Consider the following 20307-nt stretch of genomic DNA (forward strand, 5'->3'; position numbering starts at 1 on the left):
CAGTCAATCATCCAGACTGTTGCCCCTGCAACTACTGAAAAGGCTGCTGCCCCTCTTCAGGAACCACATGTTTGTCTGGCCTCTCAACAGATACCCCTCCGTTGTGGTTGCACCTACGGTACGGCCATCTGTATTGCTGAGGCACACAAGCCTTCCCACCAATGTCAAGGTCCATGGTTCATGGGGACGTTTAGTTTTAGGTAACCTTAAGTGGCTCCAAGGCTCAGTGCTAAATATGACAGACTAGTGTTCCAAACATCTCACAAGGGAACTGTCCAATCTGATACGTCGAAACCTGCCATAAAATTTTTTGAACAGGAAAAATATACTGAAAAAGAAGTGTCAAAATTTTAGGCACACTGCAATTTTTTTATTTTTTTAAATATTGAGATTTACCAAATTCATAGCATGCCAGATGGCTGGGGGAGTGTACCCCTCTGCTGCAGCAGTAGCAGACAGCATATCCACAATATGATGAGCACATATCCTTGGCTGATGGCACAATAGTAAACAGATAAATTGAATTTCAGTTTCCATTGATAGTTTCTGTGACATAGTTTTTCACAGTTACTACTCACTTGTATTTGCAACTCCTTCAACATTCATAATAATTAGCAGTTGCCTTTGCTGTATTGCTATGTGATAATGATGTAGATAAAACTGAACTAATTTTCTTTGTGATTTCTTCGTGTATGCTTGATATTAGCACCCATCTTTGTGCAGGTTCCAGAGATTCACAGTAATGTGGAATCCAGTTTTAAGCCTTGGCGAAGACGAAATTTGAATAATGTAGTGTTGTTGTTGTGGTCTGCAGTCAAGAGACCGGTTTGATGCAGCTCTCCATACTACTCTATCCTTTGCAAGTTTCTTCATTTCCAAGTAACTACTGCACCATGCATTCTTCTGAATCTGCTTAGTGTATTCATCTCTTGGTCTCCCTCTGTGGTTTTTACCCTCCAAACTGCCCTCCACTACTAAATTGGTGATCCCTTGATGCCTCAGAACATGTCCTACCAACCAGTCCTTTCTATTTGTCAAGTGGGGCCACAAATTCCTCTTCTCCCCAGTTCTATTCAGTACCTCCTCATTAGTTACATGAACTACCCATCTAACCTCCAACATTCTTCTGTAGCACCACGTCTCAAAAGCTTCTATCCTCTTCTTGTCTAAACTATTTATCATACACATTTCACATCATACATATCTACACTCCATACAAATACTTTGAGAAACGACTTCCTGACACTTAAATCTATACAATAATTGCTATGGCACACTCGTACGCAATAGTGTCAGTGATAGGTATCACTGTTTTACTGTTTCTGTGACCTTATCTCTGTCATCAGTAACACCACACAACCCCTTCTCCCAAATCCTTAGCTCATCCCTCATATCCACGTAATAGTCCTAGATGCAAGACCTGTCCTATATACATCCTCCCACCACCAGCCATAGGCACGGGATACAGAGTGGACCAATCTATGCAGCACTCTGATGTAAGCAAGCTTCTGGCAGCAGCAGCCTGTGGAAACTATAGAGGGTGTGTTTACACCACCATCTCTCATTTGTCACTGCACCTGGCAGCATCTGCTTTTAGCTTGTGGTACTGTTGTGATGTACCCCTCTGCACTGTCATTGTGTAGTGCTGGATCAGATGACAATGGCAGGGGATCTTGAATGTGGATGCAGATGAGGAATCAGGGACCTTAGTGAGGACTGATGGTATGTCTCTTTTCCCCATCCCTGTATCCACCTTGCAAGTGACCACAAACACCCCCCAAAAAACTGGCCACAGGGTGCACGCCCACATCCAGGGACACAGATGCTGTGGATGAACAGACTGTAGGTGGAACTCCAGAGGCATAGTGACACCTGTCCAGGAGCTCTGCCTCCACTGATCTTGGCCCAGGCTACAGGACGGTGATGATAGCAGTGGTACTATGTCAATTTCCATCAGCACTGCTCTAGATGGTGCTGACTGCGACAATTTGGCAGGTGGAGATGACTGCTGTTGTGGACCCCAGCAGCATGCTGCATCTGTAGGCAAAAATTCTGTGGCAGAATCACTGACATAAGAGTGTCACAGCTGGTTCTGGTGACACCAGTGCAGCCCAGAGGAACCTTGAATGTTATGAAGCGAACAACCCAAAACTTTTATTATGAAGCTGTGGCCAAAAACGTTAAAGAAAACTTCATGCTGTGGCTGAAACTTTGTCTGACATGGAGGAATGAACTGTTTCCACATCAGCCACAGAAGATGCAACAGGGTATGGTGATGACACCCCTGTAATAATTCTGCTGGTGACTTCTCATCACGTGGCAAGAAGCAATAGGAATAAAGAAACACTTTAAGGTTTGCTCCGGTGTGTGGGAGGAATGGAGTTTCTTCCTGTGACTTTTGAAAATTTGAATGAACCATTCAGCTTCACCATTAAACTGAGGGTGTGAAGGAGCAGTAGTTACACAGTGTATGCTGTAATCAGCAGAAATGTTTTGAAAGTTGTTTGACATAAATTTTGGTCCATTTCCCAAGACAAGGATTTCAGGAAGACCTTCAAGACAAATAAAAGAAGACAAAACAGATACCTTATTAGCAGTAGATGTGGATGTCACGGTGACTACAAAAGGAAATTTTCTGTCATGTCTACCACCAACAACCATCGCATGTTCCAGAATGGACCAACAAAATCAATGTGTGTTTGTTGCCATCATCCGGACTCAAAAATGTATTGCTGTACAGTGGACTGAAACTATGTACAAGCATTGCAATGAAAAGTTATTTGCTGAATTTGGACATTTGGACATTTGTGCCCTGCCAAATTGCAATGACATTGGACAAACTATGCCCCAGTGACCTTGATGCAAAAATGACAAAACTTTCCACAGAAGGGATTGAGGACTCACAACTCATACATTGTCATTCTCTGTTGGCAACAGCAAGACACCTGACCATACAGACAGCATGTGATGATGTGAAAAGTGGCTGCAGAATTTCTTTCAAGCGACGTGCCACCTGTGGTGCATGTATTGCAAAACTACCCAAAGAGCTGGGTAAGAAGCAATTGCTCCAACAACATGGTGAAAATTGAGAAGAAAATTCTGAAGAATTTCAAAATCTTGTGTATCGATTTAATAAAATTATTCCTCAGATGAATCAAACACTGTATAGGTACTGACTGGTAACTGAGACAACAAGTCAAGCGTTTGATTGTTGTGCAGTGGGTGTGTATGACTCACATTGATAATTAGACCATAATAGAGCTCAGGTTTGCAATTTTTGTGCTGTCCATGTTGGAACAGGCTTGGAATGATTGAACAAAACTGTTAATGGCTGATGTCCTGTAATAAAATAGAACTTCCAACCATACAAATATTGCTGAAAATTGATAATGTCATAGATTGATAATGAAATAGATAATGACAAGTGCCTCTTTTTCATGTTGACTTCAATTGCACTCTACTTTGCTGAGAGTTTTTGAGGCAAAAGCAATGGGCTTATCAGGTGAAGCAATTCTGTGGGAGATCACATGTTCAATCCCATAAGAAGCATCCACAACCAAGACAACAGGGTTTGCAAGATTAAAATGAATAGGACAACAACAGCTTAACTTTGTGTCCTTCAACTGCCAAAATGTGCCCTGACATTCATGGGACCGCACACAAGGAACTCCTTTCCAGTGCAGTTGGTTATGTAATAGGTTAGCTTGTCCATGATGGTCTGTAGCTTATGGATGTTATGAGATCCCAGAAAATCTTTAATTGCAGACAAGTGCAAATGAGCAGGATGAATACCCTGTGAATTTATAATGTGTCATAAATATTTAAGTTCTTCATGGAAGAAGGAGCACTTTTCCTCATTACACTTTAAGCCAGCTGCAGCAAGCACATTAAACAAACATTGTAAATTTACCAGCTGTTCAGCAAACATGCTACCCACGACAGCAATATCATCCAGGTAGTTTGCACATGAAAGGACTTTGGCTGTTAATTGTTCTAGAGAACAAATAATAGCAGGAGCAGAAGGACTTCTGAACAGAATCTTTCAAAATGGAACAAACCTAGGTGTGTGTTGATCACAAGATATTGCTCAGACTGATCGTCCAGCAGTAACTGTAGGTATACCTTACTTAAATCATTACTGTAGCTTTTAAATGAGCACAGAGATGTAACCTCCTGATGGCTTTCAAAGTACAATCGAGGGGATGTTCTCTTGCTCACAGAAATGGGTGGTATCACCCCACTGTTTTTCCATCATTAAGCTCCTGAGCACCCTGCTCACATATTGCCCATGGCCAAGGCCCTGCACAATAAAATTATTATGGCACATTGTATGGTAACAGTAATGTACATCCCAAAATTTTTAGTATTTCCTAAACCTGGTTCAAAAAGTTTGATGTATTTATTACACATCAGAAACATTAGTATGTGGCACTGAAACACTGATTTGTAACATGTTATCTTGTATGCACAGATTGAACAAATCAAATAAGTCCAAATGAAAAATTTTTGCAGTGTTTCCTAAACGTAGTACATGAAAAGAAACTGTCTTTATAATGTCATGAAAAGTTGCTGGCAAATTGCACACACCAAGTACTGGTATTTCATGTCCATTATAAGCAGACAAAACAGAAGAAGCTTCAGTAGCTGTAGGCACTGATCATTTTATATGTGTCTTTACTGAAGAGGGAAACAGATGCACCTGTGTCCAACTGGAATTTATTTGTCTCTTGAGCCACTGTTGATTGTAAAAATCCTTGTTCTCCTGTCTGTGGACTACAGCAGAAGCCTTCTGAAAAGTGGAAATATGAACCTTCATTTGCACTGGCCCTAATATTTCTGCTGACATTACATTCACTTGCTGAAAGCCATGCTGTCGTCATACAGTCCCCCAGTGCCTGCCATGATAGCTTTGTTAACAGGTTGTCTGGATATGATGTTTTTTACCTCACCTGAAACGCCTTTTATCAGGACAATGACAAGCTGTACCATCATGATTCGAAAGTCAATGAAGAGAAGACTTCTTTTGCCTTATTGTGAAGTACACCTTGTGTTCCACCTGACTGAAAGGTTTTACTCTAGTTTTACTGTTCATCTGTTCCCTGTTTGAATGCACTTTTACATTAACTTTAGACTGAGTTCCTTATGCACTATGAACGAGAGAAGCAGATGGTTCCTCAAAATCAACTTCATCTGTGTTCACAATACTTTGAGACAATAGACAAAACTGTTTTTGGATCTGGCAATTTTACTGTTAATGTTCTATCTGCTGCAGCTGAAAGTGAACACTCTTGTTTAGAGACATTTCTTGTTGGGGCTCAGAAATGGTTAAACACTTTCCAGTATACACACAAGTAATAGCTGCAGTCCCTGGTGTTGTCCACAAGGTTTAATACCTGCCACACAAAGGCCCTGTACCTTGTTGATACTCATAATGAATGCAAGCCACGTAAGAAACTACAATTGCTTTAAATCAGTCATATTTGAATCAATAGAATGCAATGAATGACCACATCTTCACCCATATGAAAAGATGGTTAGTTGCACCAACTTTTGTTACATTTTTTGATAAGTATCTCATTGTGTCTTTGGAGAACTTGTCTTCTATTGTTTTAGCTCAGTTTTCATTGTTTCAAGTAGGGTTGCATTTGAACACAACTTGAACTGTTCAAACAGTTTGTCACATGTCAGGAAATCTTGGATTCTTTTCAATCTTTTGATTGGCCCGTGATCTAGTGACTTTTGTTGGTACTACATCTGTGACCTGCCTTAGTGTTTGTTTGAAACTGTGGATTTTAATAATAAAAATAACTGTGAAATGTGGACTAAAATACATTCATGTTCAGAAGAAACAGAACAGCTTGAACAACTGGAGATAGAACATTCATTTTCAGGAAATATGTACGTTAGTATGTTCTGCAGAAATGAGCATTTCAGTTGTCTCAATTCGACATGTGTTCTGTGGCCTAGTAGTCACAAGGTCTGCCATGGGCCCTGATAACCTCTTCCATTTGTGATGACATCAGTGTATATAAGGTGTGAATGGTGTCTGTGGTGTAGCCATCCGTGCTGCAGTCACCTGGTTCCAAAGTTCATCTGTGGTGGCTGGCACTGGGTCGCAGTACTGCACCCATTGTTTCACCATATCCCACACATTTCTGATTGGCAGCAAGTCTGGTGATCTGGTGGGTCAGGGCAACGGGCAGACATCCTGTGGCACCAAGAAAGCACATCTTCAAGCAGCAACATGTGGTCATGCATTGTCCTGCTGAAAAATGGCATGTGGAATGTTGTGCAAAAAGGGTACAGTTAACAGTTCACTGGATGGCATTCACATAAGTCACACTGCTCCCAGTGCCCTGGCCGTGAACTGAATGCAATTTTCAGTTGTATGCAATAGCATCCCACACCATAAGTCTTTGAGTTGGCATTGTATGTCTTGTGTGAATCCAGTCACTGTGATGCCACTACTCCTGTCTGTGGCGAACCAAAATGTAACTATCATTTTCAAACATACAGAACCTGGATTTGTATGAACATACTATCTGATGCCATTCCTATCCCCAGTGACGTTGTTCCATACCCCATAGCTGTCTGGCATGTTTCTGCACATTCGTCAAAGGTTGGCAAAGCAGTGGACGACATTCACGTTACACGTGACATAATAAAAGACAATGGACTGGCACCACTGATAGTGTATGATGTGTTACACTGTTCTGCTGTTGTGCCAGAGCCAAAGAGGATGCAAATCTGTTCTGCAATGCCATTCAGATGAGATATCAATCTTCTCAGGAGTGGTCTGGGTTGTGCAACCTGACCCATCTCGTCATTTTCTGTCGCCTTCTGTGAACCATTCTGCACACACCTTTTGCACTGCCAAAACACTTTGTCCCTCGCAAGCTGTAGTTTCCCAGATGGATGCATCACATTCCCTAATGCCAATAATGCACCCTCTTTCAAACGGTATGGTTTGCACATACGTCTGCGATGCATCCTGCATGTCTGCTCAAGTCACACTGTTCCATTACCTGCAGCTTATAGTAACAAAGAGAACTAGAGGCACATTATATTGATAGGTGGTGTCACACCATGATATCGAAGTTGACCTTGAACCTGTGGACCGATGTGGTTCAAATGCTAATCATTTTTGCAGAACATACTAATGTAGATGTCCTGTGAATATGAACATCCTACCTCTAGTTGTTCAAGGTATTCTGTTTTTTTCTTAATATGAGTATATCATCTAGGGTGTATGTCATACATAACAGTGGCAAGTAATCAATATAAAAGAGGTTGCAATCATGTTTCTGTGTATTCTTGATCTTTTCCTTGTCCCATGATGTAGTGATGGTTGATGATACTATCTGCAAGATGAGTATTGCCACTGTAATTTATTCTCAAGGTAGGAGTTACAGTCAGTTTACCACAATATATTTTGTTTGTTAGGCATTTAATTTTTCATCTGAATATGGAAATCTGAAGTAAAAAATGGAAACTCTGGTTTGGAATATCAAAAATATTAGGAAAAAGATAGATTGCTACTCACAAAAAGATTACACATTGAGCTGCAGGTAGGCACGATGAAAAGACTTACACATTATAGCGTTTAGCAGAAACCTTCTTTAGCAAAGAAACAACACACATATCCACACAAGCAATTAAACCTCAGGCACATATGGCCACTAACACCGGCAGCTTCTACCATAGCTCCGGTTCAAGCTGCTGGTGGTAGCGGTCATGTATGCCTAAGGCGTGCATGCTTTTGTGGATGAGTGTTTTGTTTCTTTGCTGAAGAAGATTTAGGGATGCTAGATGAAGTATAATGGATGCAATGATGTACACTGGTTGATCTTTCTCTATCTTTGCTTCACACAGTATCACTCTACAAAGTACATCACCAGCTTGCAGGATCACACCAAGAGAGACTAAAATCACAATACTTCTATCACACTTCTATTACAAATTGTCTTTGGGCTGTTGCTTGCTTGTCGATTTGTGTCACTACATCAGTACCTGTAACACCCCACTGCTCTACCTTTTTTCAACCCAAAGTCCAGAAGCCCAGGGTATGTTGGGGAACTGACGTTTTATGGTTCGTCCAGCTCCTGTGCTCTCGGGTACACGTTCCAGTGCGGTCTCATATTCATGGTAGGCACTCCAGGTTTTGTCATGAGTGCTGTGCTGGTCTGGTGGGGTAGGTCGTGGAGTCAGAGGTACCAGCATGCTGTTCTTTCTCAGTTTCGTATCCAAGTGTGCTGACTTCAGTCATCACTTGATACTATATCAAATTACACAGGCCAACGGAAAAAAATTTTTGAAAAGCTTTTTTTACTTTGATAGCTGCTCTTTATAGATTTCTATGAGCTGAATCCAAATTTAGCCTTAGTTTTTTTGTATCACCCATAGTTTTTGAGCAATATGTTTTTTTATTATATAGTATAAAAATTCTATGCTATACAGCAAATGGGGAAATTGGTTTCACTTGTCAGCTAGAATACTGGTTTCACTTGTCGGCAGGAATTGGTTTGTATTTTCTTTCTCTATTTTCTTTGAAGCTTCTTGGGTAACTTTTTCTATGATGAGTCGCTTGCTGAACTTCTCGGTGAAGTGACCAACAGTAGCTCCCATCATGTCGGTGTTCCAGCGGTCCTGGTAGCGTTTATCTGTCACTAATTTTGGATGAATCAACAAACAGCCTCCAATCTTCCTTTTTGTATTCAATACCAAACTCATTCATCAGTCTTGGGATGTCTGAGCAGTACACTAAATCACCTTCTTGTTGCAAAAACTTGGAAAGTTGCTGCTCTCTCTTTCTATACATGTATATGCTGGTTCCAACTGCCAATAAGTTCTTTTCTTTTAATCTAGAGCCAAGCAATTCAGTTTTTTCTTTCATTAATCCTAGATCCCTAACCAAATCGTTAAGCTTGGTCTCAGTAAACAATTTGGGCTCTAGACTTTCTACATTACAATGGAATTCATCATCATCTGGTTCATCTCCATTAGATTGTACATCAGAAAATACTTCCATTGGAATAGAATTTAAATCATCTGGTGGTTCAGGAACCAGCAAATCTACACCATACACTGATCGGATGGCAGACGGAAGGTTATGGTAGCTTATTACCTTCTTGTTGTTCGAATTATGAGCAGTAATATCAACACTGCAAAAGTAGCAATCATCGGAATGATTTCTTGGCTCCCTCCATATCATAGGAACAGAAAATATAAAGGATTTTTTCTCCTTTTTGGACCATTTTCTCAGATCTTCAACATACACATAACATACCTTATGCACTGCCCAAGATTTATCTTGATTACCAAGTTTAGGTCCAAAGTATGATAGATAAACCTTTTTCACAAAGTCTGTAATGTTTCTTTAGTGTTTTTTAATCACAAATTCACCACAGATATAATAAAAACTGTCAGTAGAGTTTTTACAACCACGATTAGACATTGTACTGAGCACATGTACAGGAAATAGGTAAGCAAGGTTAGGTTGACAGTAAACAAAACACCATCTGTTAACACAAAAATTGAATCAACCTTTTTTATGCCAGCAAATGTTTTTCAGCAGTGCTACCAACATCATCTACATTCATTACCCTCCTTTTTAAATTATTTTAACTATATAAAAGCTATTAAATTCTATAACAAATAGATCAATTTAATAAATGTAACTGTAAAATGTGAAGAAATGGTGGATGATACAGTTTTTTAAATATCATATTTGGATTTCCCACCCTAAAAAACGTAAGAATATGGTATTTTCAGCAAAAAAAATTTCCATTGTTGGCCTGTATTATATTCAAATCTCAGTGTAATATTGACTATAAACCTTTGATACACAGTTCTGACTAATAATTCTCTTGGGTCACAGCCAGATCTGAGCTAAGATGATGCTGTCACTGTAGGAGGTGATTACAGAGTGGGCTGAGCTGTGTTGCACTTTGATGTAAGTAAGCTTTCAGCAGTGTCAGCATATGGAAACTCTAGAGGGCAAGCCTATACAATACAGACATCTCATTTGTTGTTATGTCTGGCAGCATCTGTCTTTAGCTTCAGATGCTGTAGTGAGATATCAAGTGTAACCTGAGACCTCTCTCTTTGGTTGGCACCACAATTTCCCAGTCACACTGTCATCATCAGTAAATTCTGGTTACATGCTAAGGCACTAATGTTAGCATCCATACACTTGTGGATGCACAGGAACTGTAATTGAGAGTATCAAGTGAAAACTGGAAATCCTTGTATCCATTTTCAAATGTTCCATTACAAAATAAAACTCATTAGCACTGCCTTATTTTAATTGTTGCATCACTGCAAAGATGGGTGATATAGATACTAGTGCCAATAGCATAGATGAAATCGCTAAAATCGATGAAAGCTTCAGGTCCTGATGGAATCTCTTGCAGATTCTATACAGAGTTTGTGACTGAATTAGCCATCTTTTAATAATTATATACTGGGCCTTGTAGTTTGTAGCAACCACAGGTCACATTTGACTGCAAGAAGGAAAGCAGAAGTGATCCACAAAACTATTGTCCAATATCCATGACATACGTTGGCTGTATAATCTCACAAAATATTTTTAGCTCAAACATAATAAGGTATCTTAAACAGAATGACCTCCTTTGCGTCAACCAGCATAAATTCCAGAAACGTCGGTCATGTGAAACCCAATTCTCACTTTTCCTACATGACATTCTGAACGCCACTGATCAAGGCAGTCATGTAGATTTAATATTTCATGACTACCAAAATGCATTTGAGTCAATACCACATCCACACTTATTATCAAAAGTATGACAGTACGGGGTATCAGGCAAAACTTGTGGTTGGAGTGAGGATTTCTCAGTAGGATGGACACAACATAATATCTTGGGTGGAGAGTCATCGACAGATGTAGAAGTAACTTCAGGAGTGCCCAGGAAAGTGTGTTCAGATCCTTGCTTTATATTAATGACCTTGCAGACAATATTAATAGTAATGTCAGACTTTTCACAGATTATGCACTTATCTATAATGCGGTATTGTCTGAAAGAAGCTGTACAAATATTCTGTCAAACTGTGATAAGATTTCAAAGTGGTGCAAAGATTGCTCGTGTACTGTAAGTATACAAAATTGTAAAATAGTGTATATTAAGTGTAAATCTAAAAGGGATTTGCTACAGTAACTGTACTTCACAGAATGGTGGATATGAAGAGAAAGCTTTTCAGAGCTGTGCTCACTGAGTGCTTCCTGAGTTCAGCACTTAGAAGATTGAACAAGTTTACTAAAGACTGCCTACACTACACTTGTTCATCCTCTTCTTGAGTACTGCTGCATGATGCATGATTTGCATCAGCTAGGACTGATAGAGGACATCGAAAAAGTTCAAAAAGGGCAGCTCATTTTGTATTGTTGTGAAACAGGGAAGAGAGTGTCAGAGATATGATACAAGAGATTGGGTAGAAATCATTGAAATAAAGGTGTTTATTGTTGCATAGGAAGAAATAATCAATGTAATAAAATAAGTGAAATCAGAAGTCTCAAGGAAAGGTTTAAGTGTTCGTTTTTCCCATGTACTGTTTGACAGTGGAACAGTACAGAAATAGCTTGAGGGCAGTTCGATGAACCCTCTGCCAGGCACTTAACTGTGAATTGCAGAGTAGTCATGTAGATATAGTTGTATGTAGAGGTGAGTCAGATATTTGATATTGGTTTTTAATCTTTTCAGATTGGCGTTTTCAGTGTACCTACCTTAATTGTCTGTTCTCAGTGGGCTGTGGTATCTCATGTCATCCCTGATATGAATTTTGTTGATCATTTACCCATAGCACCAGCAGTTTGTTTGAATTATGTTGCATTCAGTAACTCACTTGTTAATCCTCTGAAGAATATGATTTAATCATACTATCCATACATAGCATTTTTGACAAATGTTGACTCTTTTTGCTCAGGTATTGTAACAATATAAGACACTTTGCTGTGACATATTATATTAAGTATAAATCTAAAAGAGATTTGCTACAGTAACTGCTTGTCTTCCTCTGCACAGCAGTGGCAACTGATTCCGTGCTTGGCTGCTACTTTTGCGCTGAAAATTGTCTCTGATGCCTTTTGTGAATTGATAACAGATGTCCAAGTAAAATCTTTCCTTGGAACAAATAAAGAAGAACTGGTAAGGCCATTGTACTTAATACATCATTAATTATTCAGCAAATTATTATGTATTTATTAAACTGCTGTGCAAAATCTGTTATAAAATTATTATTTGAAGGAGCCTGCAGACTATAGAATTGAGACTGTTGATAGCAACGGAAATAAGCAATAGTTTTAAGCTTTGATTCAGTCCACAGATTGAGAGTATTATTGATACAATCACGTGATTATTTAAACCTATTTTCTTTTTTCATTTATTTTAATTTTCTTATGTATCTTGTTATAAACCGGTATAGGATAGTATAAATTATTTATCCTTTTTCATATTTCTCAAGATAATAGCTTGAGAATTTTCTATATGTTCTTCATAACATTTTCATTACTTTTGTATTTGCTTCAAGGTATAGTGATGTGATCATTCCATTTGTGTATGGCAAATTAGATATACAAGGGTGGTTGGTAGGTGGTAAATTTCCATGAAGGAATGGAACATTTTTATTGTGCCTTCATGGTTGGTAAGCTTGATTCTTCCGAGAAACATATAAATAATTTCAACAATGTACAATGTGCAGTTAATTCCTGAAAACTGTCTGAATTGCTCAGCATGTCAGTTGTGATTGAAAATGGAGAAAACCAAGTTTTGTGCAGTTATTAAACATTTTCATTTGAATGCTTGGACCACCACAAAAATCGAAACAGATCTGTATCATGTTATGCAGAATCTACACTGTCACTGAAGACGATTTACTTTTGGATTAATGAATTTAAACATGGTTGGACAAGTACCGATGACAAAGCACACACTGGCCATGCAGTTGAGGTCACCACAAACCAGTGACAAAATCCATGATATGGTAATGCAATACTGCTGAATACAAATTCATGAAACTGCAGAGGCTGTAGGCATTCCAACTGTGCAAGTGCATAATGTAATCTATGAAGAAGCCGTATATGAAGTGGGTGTCACAATTCCCTCACAGTCAACCAAAAGCGCATCCAACACAACATTTCAGCACAACCTCTGGTGATATTTAATTGCAATTCAGAAGACTTCTTGTGCCAATTTGTCACTATTGAAGAATCCTGAAGCCATCATTAAACACCAGAGTCAAAATGGCAGTCAAAACAATGGACAAGAAGAAGCGTACAGAAGACCAGTTTGTTAGCTGGTAAGATGATGGCCACTGCTCTTTGGGATTCCCAAGAATTAATCCTCTTTGATTACTTGTAAAAAGTCAGAACCATAATTGAACCCTAATATGCTTCATTGTTGGAAAGCCTGAATCTTGTGTTGCCTGAAAAAAGACCAAGGTTGGCACACTAGAAAGTGCTGTTTCACCAGAATAATGCACCATCTCACACATCAGCATTAACAATGGTGAAAGTAAAAGAATTGGGCTTTGAATTGGTTCCTCGCCAACCCCATTCGTCAGGTGTACCCTAAAGTGATATTATCCTGTTCCCTAACTTGAAACGAAGAAATATTCATCAAATAAGGAAATAATAGTTGCAATCAATGAGTATTTTGCAGAGTTTGGCAGAATCTATTTTTATCATTTTTAGGTTAGATGGCCTTGGGCAAGTACAGAAAGGGCAACAGCCTCAACGGGTGCAGGGCAAAGTCAGGACATGCGGGGACCAAGCAGCAATCGGTATTGTAATTGTAAACTGTCGAAGCTGCATTGGTAAAGTACCGGAACTTCAAGTGCTGATAGAAAGCACCAAAGCCGAAATCGTTATAGGTACAGAAAGCTGGTTGAAGCCAGAGATAAATTCTGCCGAAATTTTTACAAAGGTACAGACGGTGTTTAGAAAGGATAGATTGCATGCAACCGGTGGTGGAGTGTTCATCGCTGTTAGTAGTAGTTTATCCTGTAGTGAAATAGAAGTGGATAGTTCCTGTGAATTATTATGGGTGGAGGTTACACTCAACAACCGAGCTAGGTTAATAATTGGCTCCTTTTACCAACCTCCCGACTCAGCAGCATTAGTGGCAGAACAACTGAGAGAAAATTTGGAATACATTTCACATAAATTTTCTCAGCATGTTATAGTCTTAGGTGGAGATTTCAATTTACCAGATATAGACTGGGACACTCAGATGTTTAGGAAGGGTGGTAGGGACAGAGCATCGAGTGACATTATACTGAGTGCAAGCAATTAAACAGAGAGCCGACTCATGGAGATAACATCTTGGACCTACTGATAACAAACAGACCCAAACTTTTCGACTCTGTATGTACAGAACAGGGAATCAGTGATCATAAGGGCGTTGCAGCATCCCTGAATATGTAAGTTAGTAGGAATATAAAAAAAGGGAGGAAGGTTTATCTGTTTAGCAAGAGTAATAGAAGGCAGATTTCAGACTACCTAACAGATCAAAACGAAAATTTCTGTTCCGACACTGACAATGTTGAGTGTTTATGGAAAAAGTTCAAGGCAATTGTAAATTGCGTTTTAGACAGGTACGTGCTGAGTAAAACTGTGAGGGATGGGAAAAACCCACCGTGGTACAACAACAAAGTTAGGAAACTACTGCGAAATCAAAGAGAGCTTCACTCTAAGTTTAAACGCAGCCAAAACCTCTCAGACAAACAGAAGCTAAACGATGTCAAAGTTAGCGTAAGGAGGGCTATGCGTGAAGCGTTCAGTGAATTCGAAAGTAAAATTCTATGTACCAACTTGACAGAAAATCCTAGGAAGTTCTGGTCTTACATTAAATCAGTAAGTGGCTCGAAACAGCATATCCAGACACTCCAGGATGATGATGGCATTGAAACAGAGGATGACACGCGTAAAGCTGAAATACTAAACACCTTTTTCCAAAGCTGTTTCACAGAGGAAGACCGCACTGCAGTTCCTTCTCTAAATCCTCGCACAAACGAAAAAATGGCTGACATCGAAATAAGTGTCCAAGGAATAGAAAAGCAACTGGAATCACTCGACAGAGAAAAGTCCACTGGACCTGACGGGATACCACTTCGATTCTACACAGAGTACGCGAAAGAACTTGCCCCCCTTCTAACAGCCGTGTACCGCAAGTCTCTAGAGGAATGGAAGGTTCCTAATGATTGGAAAAGAGCACAGGTAGGCCCAGTCTTCAAGAAGGGTCGTCGAGCAGATGCGCAAAAGTATAGACCTATATCTCTGACGTCGATCTGTTGTAGAATTTTAGAACATGTTTTTTGCTCGAGTATCATGTCGTTTTTGGAAACCCAGAATCTACTATGTAGGAATCAACATGGATTCCGGAAACAGCGATCGTGTGAGACCCAACTCGCTTTATTTGTTCATGAGACCCAGAAAATATTAGATACAGGCTCCCAGGTAGAAGCTATTTTTCTTGACTTCCAGAAGGCGTTCGATACAGTTCCGTGCTGTCGCCTGATAAATAAAGTAAGAGCCTACGGAATATCAGATCAGCTGTGTGGCTGGATTGAAGAGTTTTTAGCAAACAGAACACAGCATGTTGTTATCAATGGAGAGACGTCTACAGACGTTAAAGTAACCTCTGGCGTGCAACAGGGGAGTGTTATGGGCCATTGCTTTTCACAATATATATAAATGGCCTAGTAGATAGTGTCGGAAGTCCCATGCGGCTTTTCGCGGATGATGCTGTAGTATACAGAGAAGTTGCAGCATTAGAAAATTGTAGCGAAATGCAGGAAGATGTGCAGCGGATAGGCACTTGGTGCAGGGAGTGGCAACTGACCCTTAACATAGACAAATGTAATGTATTGCGAATACATAGAAAGAAGGATCCTTTATTGTATGATTATATGATAGCGGAACAAACACTGGTAGCAGTTACTTCTGTAAAATATCTGGGAGTATGCGTGCGGAATGATTTGAAGTGGAATGATCATATAAAATTAATTGTTGGTAAGGCGGGTACCAGGTTGAGATTCATTGGGAGAGTCCTTAGAAAATGTAGTCCATCAACAAAGGAGGTGGCTTACAAAACACTCGTTCGACCTATACTTGAGTATTGCTCATCAGTGTGGGATCCAAACCAGATCGAGTTGATGGAGGAGATAGAGAAGATCCAAAGAAGAGCAGCGCGTTTCATCACAGGGTTATTTGGTAACCGTGATAGCGTTACGGAGATGTTTAACAAACTCAAGTGGCAGACTCTGCAAAAGAGGTGCTCTGCATCGTGGGGTAGGTTTCGAGAGGGTGCATTTCTGGATGAGGTATCGAATATATTGCTTCCCCCTACTTATACCTCCCGAGGAGATCACGAATGTAAAATTAGAGAGATTAGAGCGCGCACGGAGGCTTTCAGACAGTCGTTCTTCCCGCGAACCATACGCGACTGGAACAGGAAAGGGAGGTAATGACAGTGGCACGTAAAGTGCCCTCTGCCACACACCGTTGGGTGGCTTGCGGAGTATAAATGTAGACATAGATGAAAAGCTTGAGGACCACTACACAGGATAGGGTAGCATGGAGAGCAGCATCAAACCAGTCTTTGTATTGAAGACCACAAGAACAACAGCAACTTCTCCAACAAAATATAGTGTAACTGAAACCAATAAATCATGGGCTTTGCTACATGCATATTTATGTCTTACAATAACTGAGAGGTTTTTCATGTGTAGTTACATCATAAAAATGATTAAACTTACAATTAAAAATTATGCTTTTACATAAGTTCACACATTGAAAAAGTCATACAACAAATGGAAATTCTGTTTGTATACTTTATATCATCTTGAATGTGTTTTTATGTATAAAATTTCATGATAACAATTACATTTAAAATATTAACTTTATTTTTAATTACAAAATTGATTTTCAAACCAACATTTATATAGACTCCAGATTTGGTATTGAATTTTATTCACCTGTCATTCCTAACTTAACTTACATTCTTCTGAAAAGCTAATTTAGGAATTGATGAAATGCCGATTTTTCTACTAAAGTAAATTTATCTAAAATAATTATTTGAAAAGCAAAAGTGAACGTTCTTGACCATAAAGTAACTATAAAATCATATGCAGGTGTCAACATGATTGACTGTGTTAGTATTTATCTACTAAATACATGTTCTACATGGGATCAGTGTATCAGGATGAAAATCAGTGCTGGCATCAATGAGTTCATAATGTTATTTTCTGGTCTGCCATAAAGCATATACCTAGGTTTTGTAACAGATAAAGTGATACAAAAAAGATATTTAACATGTGCCCAAATTAACAAAAGAATTAGTCTGTTGACAGTAAATGTCAGAAGTTGATGACAAGCAACTTCAACAGTTGGTAGACACTGAGAATAGAAAAGTATGAAAGATATTCACAAGCTGCTTCTATTGTTCTACTGAAGGTATGTGAATGACAGTTAAGAAGTCAGTAGATGAAATAGCAGATGAAACCCAAGGTTCACTGAGAACATAGATACTTAAGGATTGTATTGTCTGTAAAATGCAACTCACAGAAGCCTTTGCTGCACTTGGTAGTGAGCTGGTAAGGTAAGAACCGCTTCTCGACTGACAGTAGCCAAGGCTTGGAAATACACAGATGCGGCCATCGAAGACTGCATGGGGCACACAGGTAATGAGAAGAGAGCACTGGAGAAGACAATTTGTCAGGCTAGTGACTGGCAAACAGTGATTGAGGAGGTGAGTTGAATGGTAATGAGTTGTGTGGGATGTGGATTTTGCTTGGGGCTGCAGCTGCCCAGCTTTCAGAAGCCCCATGTCCAGCTACTAAAAGATACCTGGGTTGACAAAACACAAATTGAGTTATACTTCCATTAAACCTACAGAACTTACAAATAAACCAAAATCATATGTCAATAAAATGAGTGCATTGTATTTAAGCAGATGACGGTATGATAAAAAATTAAGAAATTTGCAAGGGCTCACATAAATGATTGCTTGCACATGACAATTATAAAAATCTGTAGAATATGAATGTATATAAGTAAGTTCACAAACAAGATAAATGTCAAATGGTAGCTGAGTGTGCCAGTTGGTACCACTGACCATCTTTCTATGTTGCAACAGATTTTTACTGTACCTAACTATGCAAATGTGACAAAACTTGAAATATTCAATACATAAATGTAGTGTAAATGCAGCATCATATAGCCTTAATAAATTCATTTCTCCTGATATGTTAAATGTTCAGATATAACATATATTTTGTATTTAATTAAGCAAAAGATATATATCATTTGAATATGGTGCAACACATGTCATTTCTGAAAACACCATTGAAAAAGAGCTCAAAAAATGTTTAATTTGCCCAAGTTTACAGTTGTAGATAAATATTTTATGATATTTTATTATTTCACATCCTGCGTGTGTGTGTGTGTGTGTGTGTGTGTGTGTGTGTGTGTGTGTGTGTGTGTGTTTAGTTATTAGTGAACCAGTAGAAATAGGATGATGTTTGTGGTCGGTAAATGACCAATGAAAAGAGGGACTCCTTACTATATATTAGAGATAAGGCAATTTTATTGGAAATTTTATTGCTGAGCCACATATTTTATATTCAGGAAGTGCACTGAAGCATGATTGAATGTGTTTGTACGTAAGGGAAAACACGGGTCACTTTTTGTCCATCACAGTTTCACTATTGTCTCTCTATCCTTTTCCTGTATATATCTCGGTCATTGAGTGGGGCATAGTAGTTGAAGTATATCTACTTCTCCAGTTTTCTTTCTGTTTCACCTCAATTCCCATTTCTCACCATTCCTTCTCAAGTTCAGTAACACACGCAGTTCATGTGTTTCTTCGTGTCCTACTTGTTGTCTCTTATAATATTTTGGCGTTTCTCTCTGTACTTATCCTGACCACATACCCCACAAAAATTACCCTTTCTAGTCTTATGTCTTCTGATGTTGTCTTGGTAAAGCTATAAAGCTCTTGTCTAGGTATTCACAGCCATCTGTCAGCACCTCCTTTAGGGCCCCATATTTTCCTCTATTTCTCTCTTCTTTCTCTTCCCCCACCATGTCTTTTTAATGTTATCCTCTCAGCCACATATAGTACTGCATTCCTCACTGTAGCCTTGTAGTGTCTAATCTTTGAGTTCAACAATACATTCTTTTTATTGTATATTTTCTGTCGTATAGTGCAAAGGTTGTACTCAGTTAATGGTCATCTGAACTGACAATGTCGCTGAGAATGGTGCACCAGACAGGTGGTTCCTGTGGTGGCGTTCACAAAGTGAACAGCTAGCCAGAAACAACGTTCATAATATAGCAAAAGTTGTCACAAGTGACCACAAACAGTCCAGGGAGCAATCTGAATCGAAAGCATACCCACAGGCAAGGTCAATCACACTGCTAATCAATGGCGTGTATCAAAGGCTCTGAAGAAGTAGTGAGATGGAGTGACAAGCGTGGGGCCACAGTATTTACTAGCACTCTCGTGACCTGCTTGTGGCTGCAGTGGCTCCTTCCCCAGAGTGAGCTGCAGCCATCCCTAAGTACCTCTGACCTTCCCTCCATCTTTGAAAACATAATGTAGCTGGATAGATAAAAAATCTACTCACCGAATGGCAGCAGGAGAACACACACATATAAAGGTGAAGGAGAAAGTTGCTCCTTCATGTGGCAGAAAGGTTGAAGGTGAAGGAAGAGGAAAGAAGGATCAAGGAAAAGACCTTTCAAGGGTTAGGAAATGGGGAGAGTTTGGAAAAGTCATCCAGAACCTTGGGTCAGCAGAGACTTGCCAAATGGGATGAGAAGGGAAGACTGATTGTTGGGGACTATACTGGATGAGATTTGAAAACCTTAGAGCTTAGAGGTGGAAGATTGAGTAATAAGCTCGACAGAGATTACTGACAATATGTCATGCAAGAATTAATAAGAGTAAAAAGCTAAGTGGAAGTGGGAAGTGCGGAGAGATAGACAAACAGAAAACAAAAAGATGTAGAAAACTAGAAAGGAATGAGGAAAGGAATAGTTACTGAGAGAAGATGCTGAGACTGAAGAAATTAATGTAAATTAAGGTCAAGTGTGTCATGTGAATTGAGGACATGTTGGAATGCCAGTTCCCACCTGTGCAGTTCTGAGAAGCTAGTGTCTGGGGAAAGAATCCAGATGGCATGTGTGGTAAAACAGACACTGAGGTCACAGCTTTAATGTTGTAGAGCATGCTGTACAACTGGATATTGTTTGTTGCCAGTATACACCCTCTGTCTATGTCCATTCATACT

The 20307-nt window shown here is 39.3% G+C and overlaps 1 protein-coding gene across 3 annotated transcripts in view; it reads left to right on the forward strand.

Annotated features, from left to right (window-relative positions):
* Window positions 1-20307, forward strand: part of LOC124795520 (peroxisomal acyl-coenzyme A oxidase 3-like) — a 342519-nt gene that overhangs the window by 185541 nt on the left and 136671 nt on the right. For all 3 annotated transcript variants that reach the window (XM_047259589.1, XM_047259591.1, XM_047259590.1), the window contains exon 9: window positions 12039-12161. In XM_047259589.1, coding sequence (XP_047115545.1) covers window positions 12039-12161 — 123 coding nt within the window. The remainder of the gene's footprint in view (window positions 1-12038; window positions 12162-20307) is intronic.

The sequence above is a fragment of the Schistocerca piceifrons genome, chromosome 4 (assembly GCF_021461385.2).
Source record: "Schistocerca piceifrons isolate TAMUIC-IGC-003096 chromosome 4, iqSchPice1.1, whole genome shotgun sequence".
Classification (NCBI taxonomy): domain Eukaryota; kingdom Metazoa; phylum Arthropoda; class Insecta; order Orthoptera; family Acrididae; genus Schistocerca; species Schistocerca piceifrons.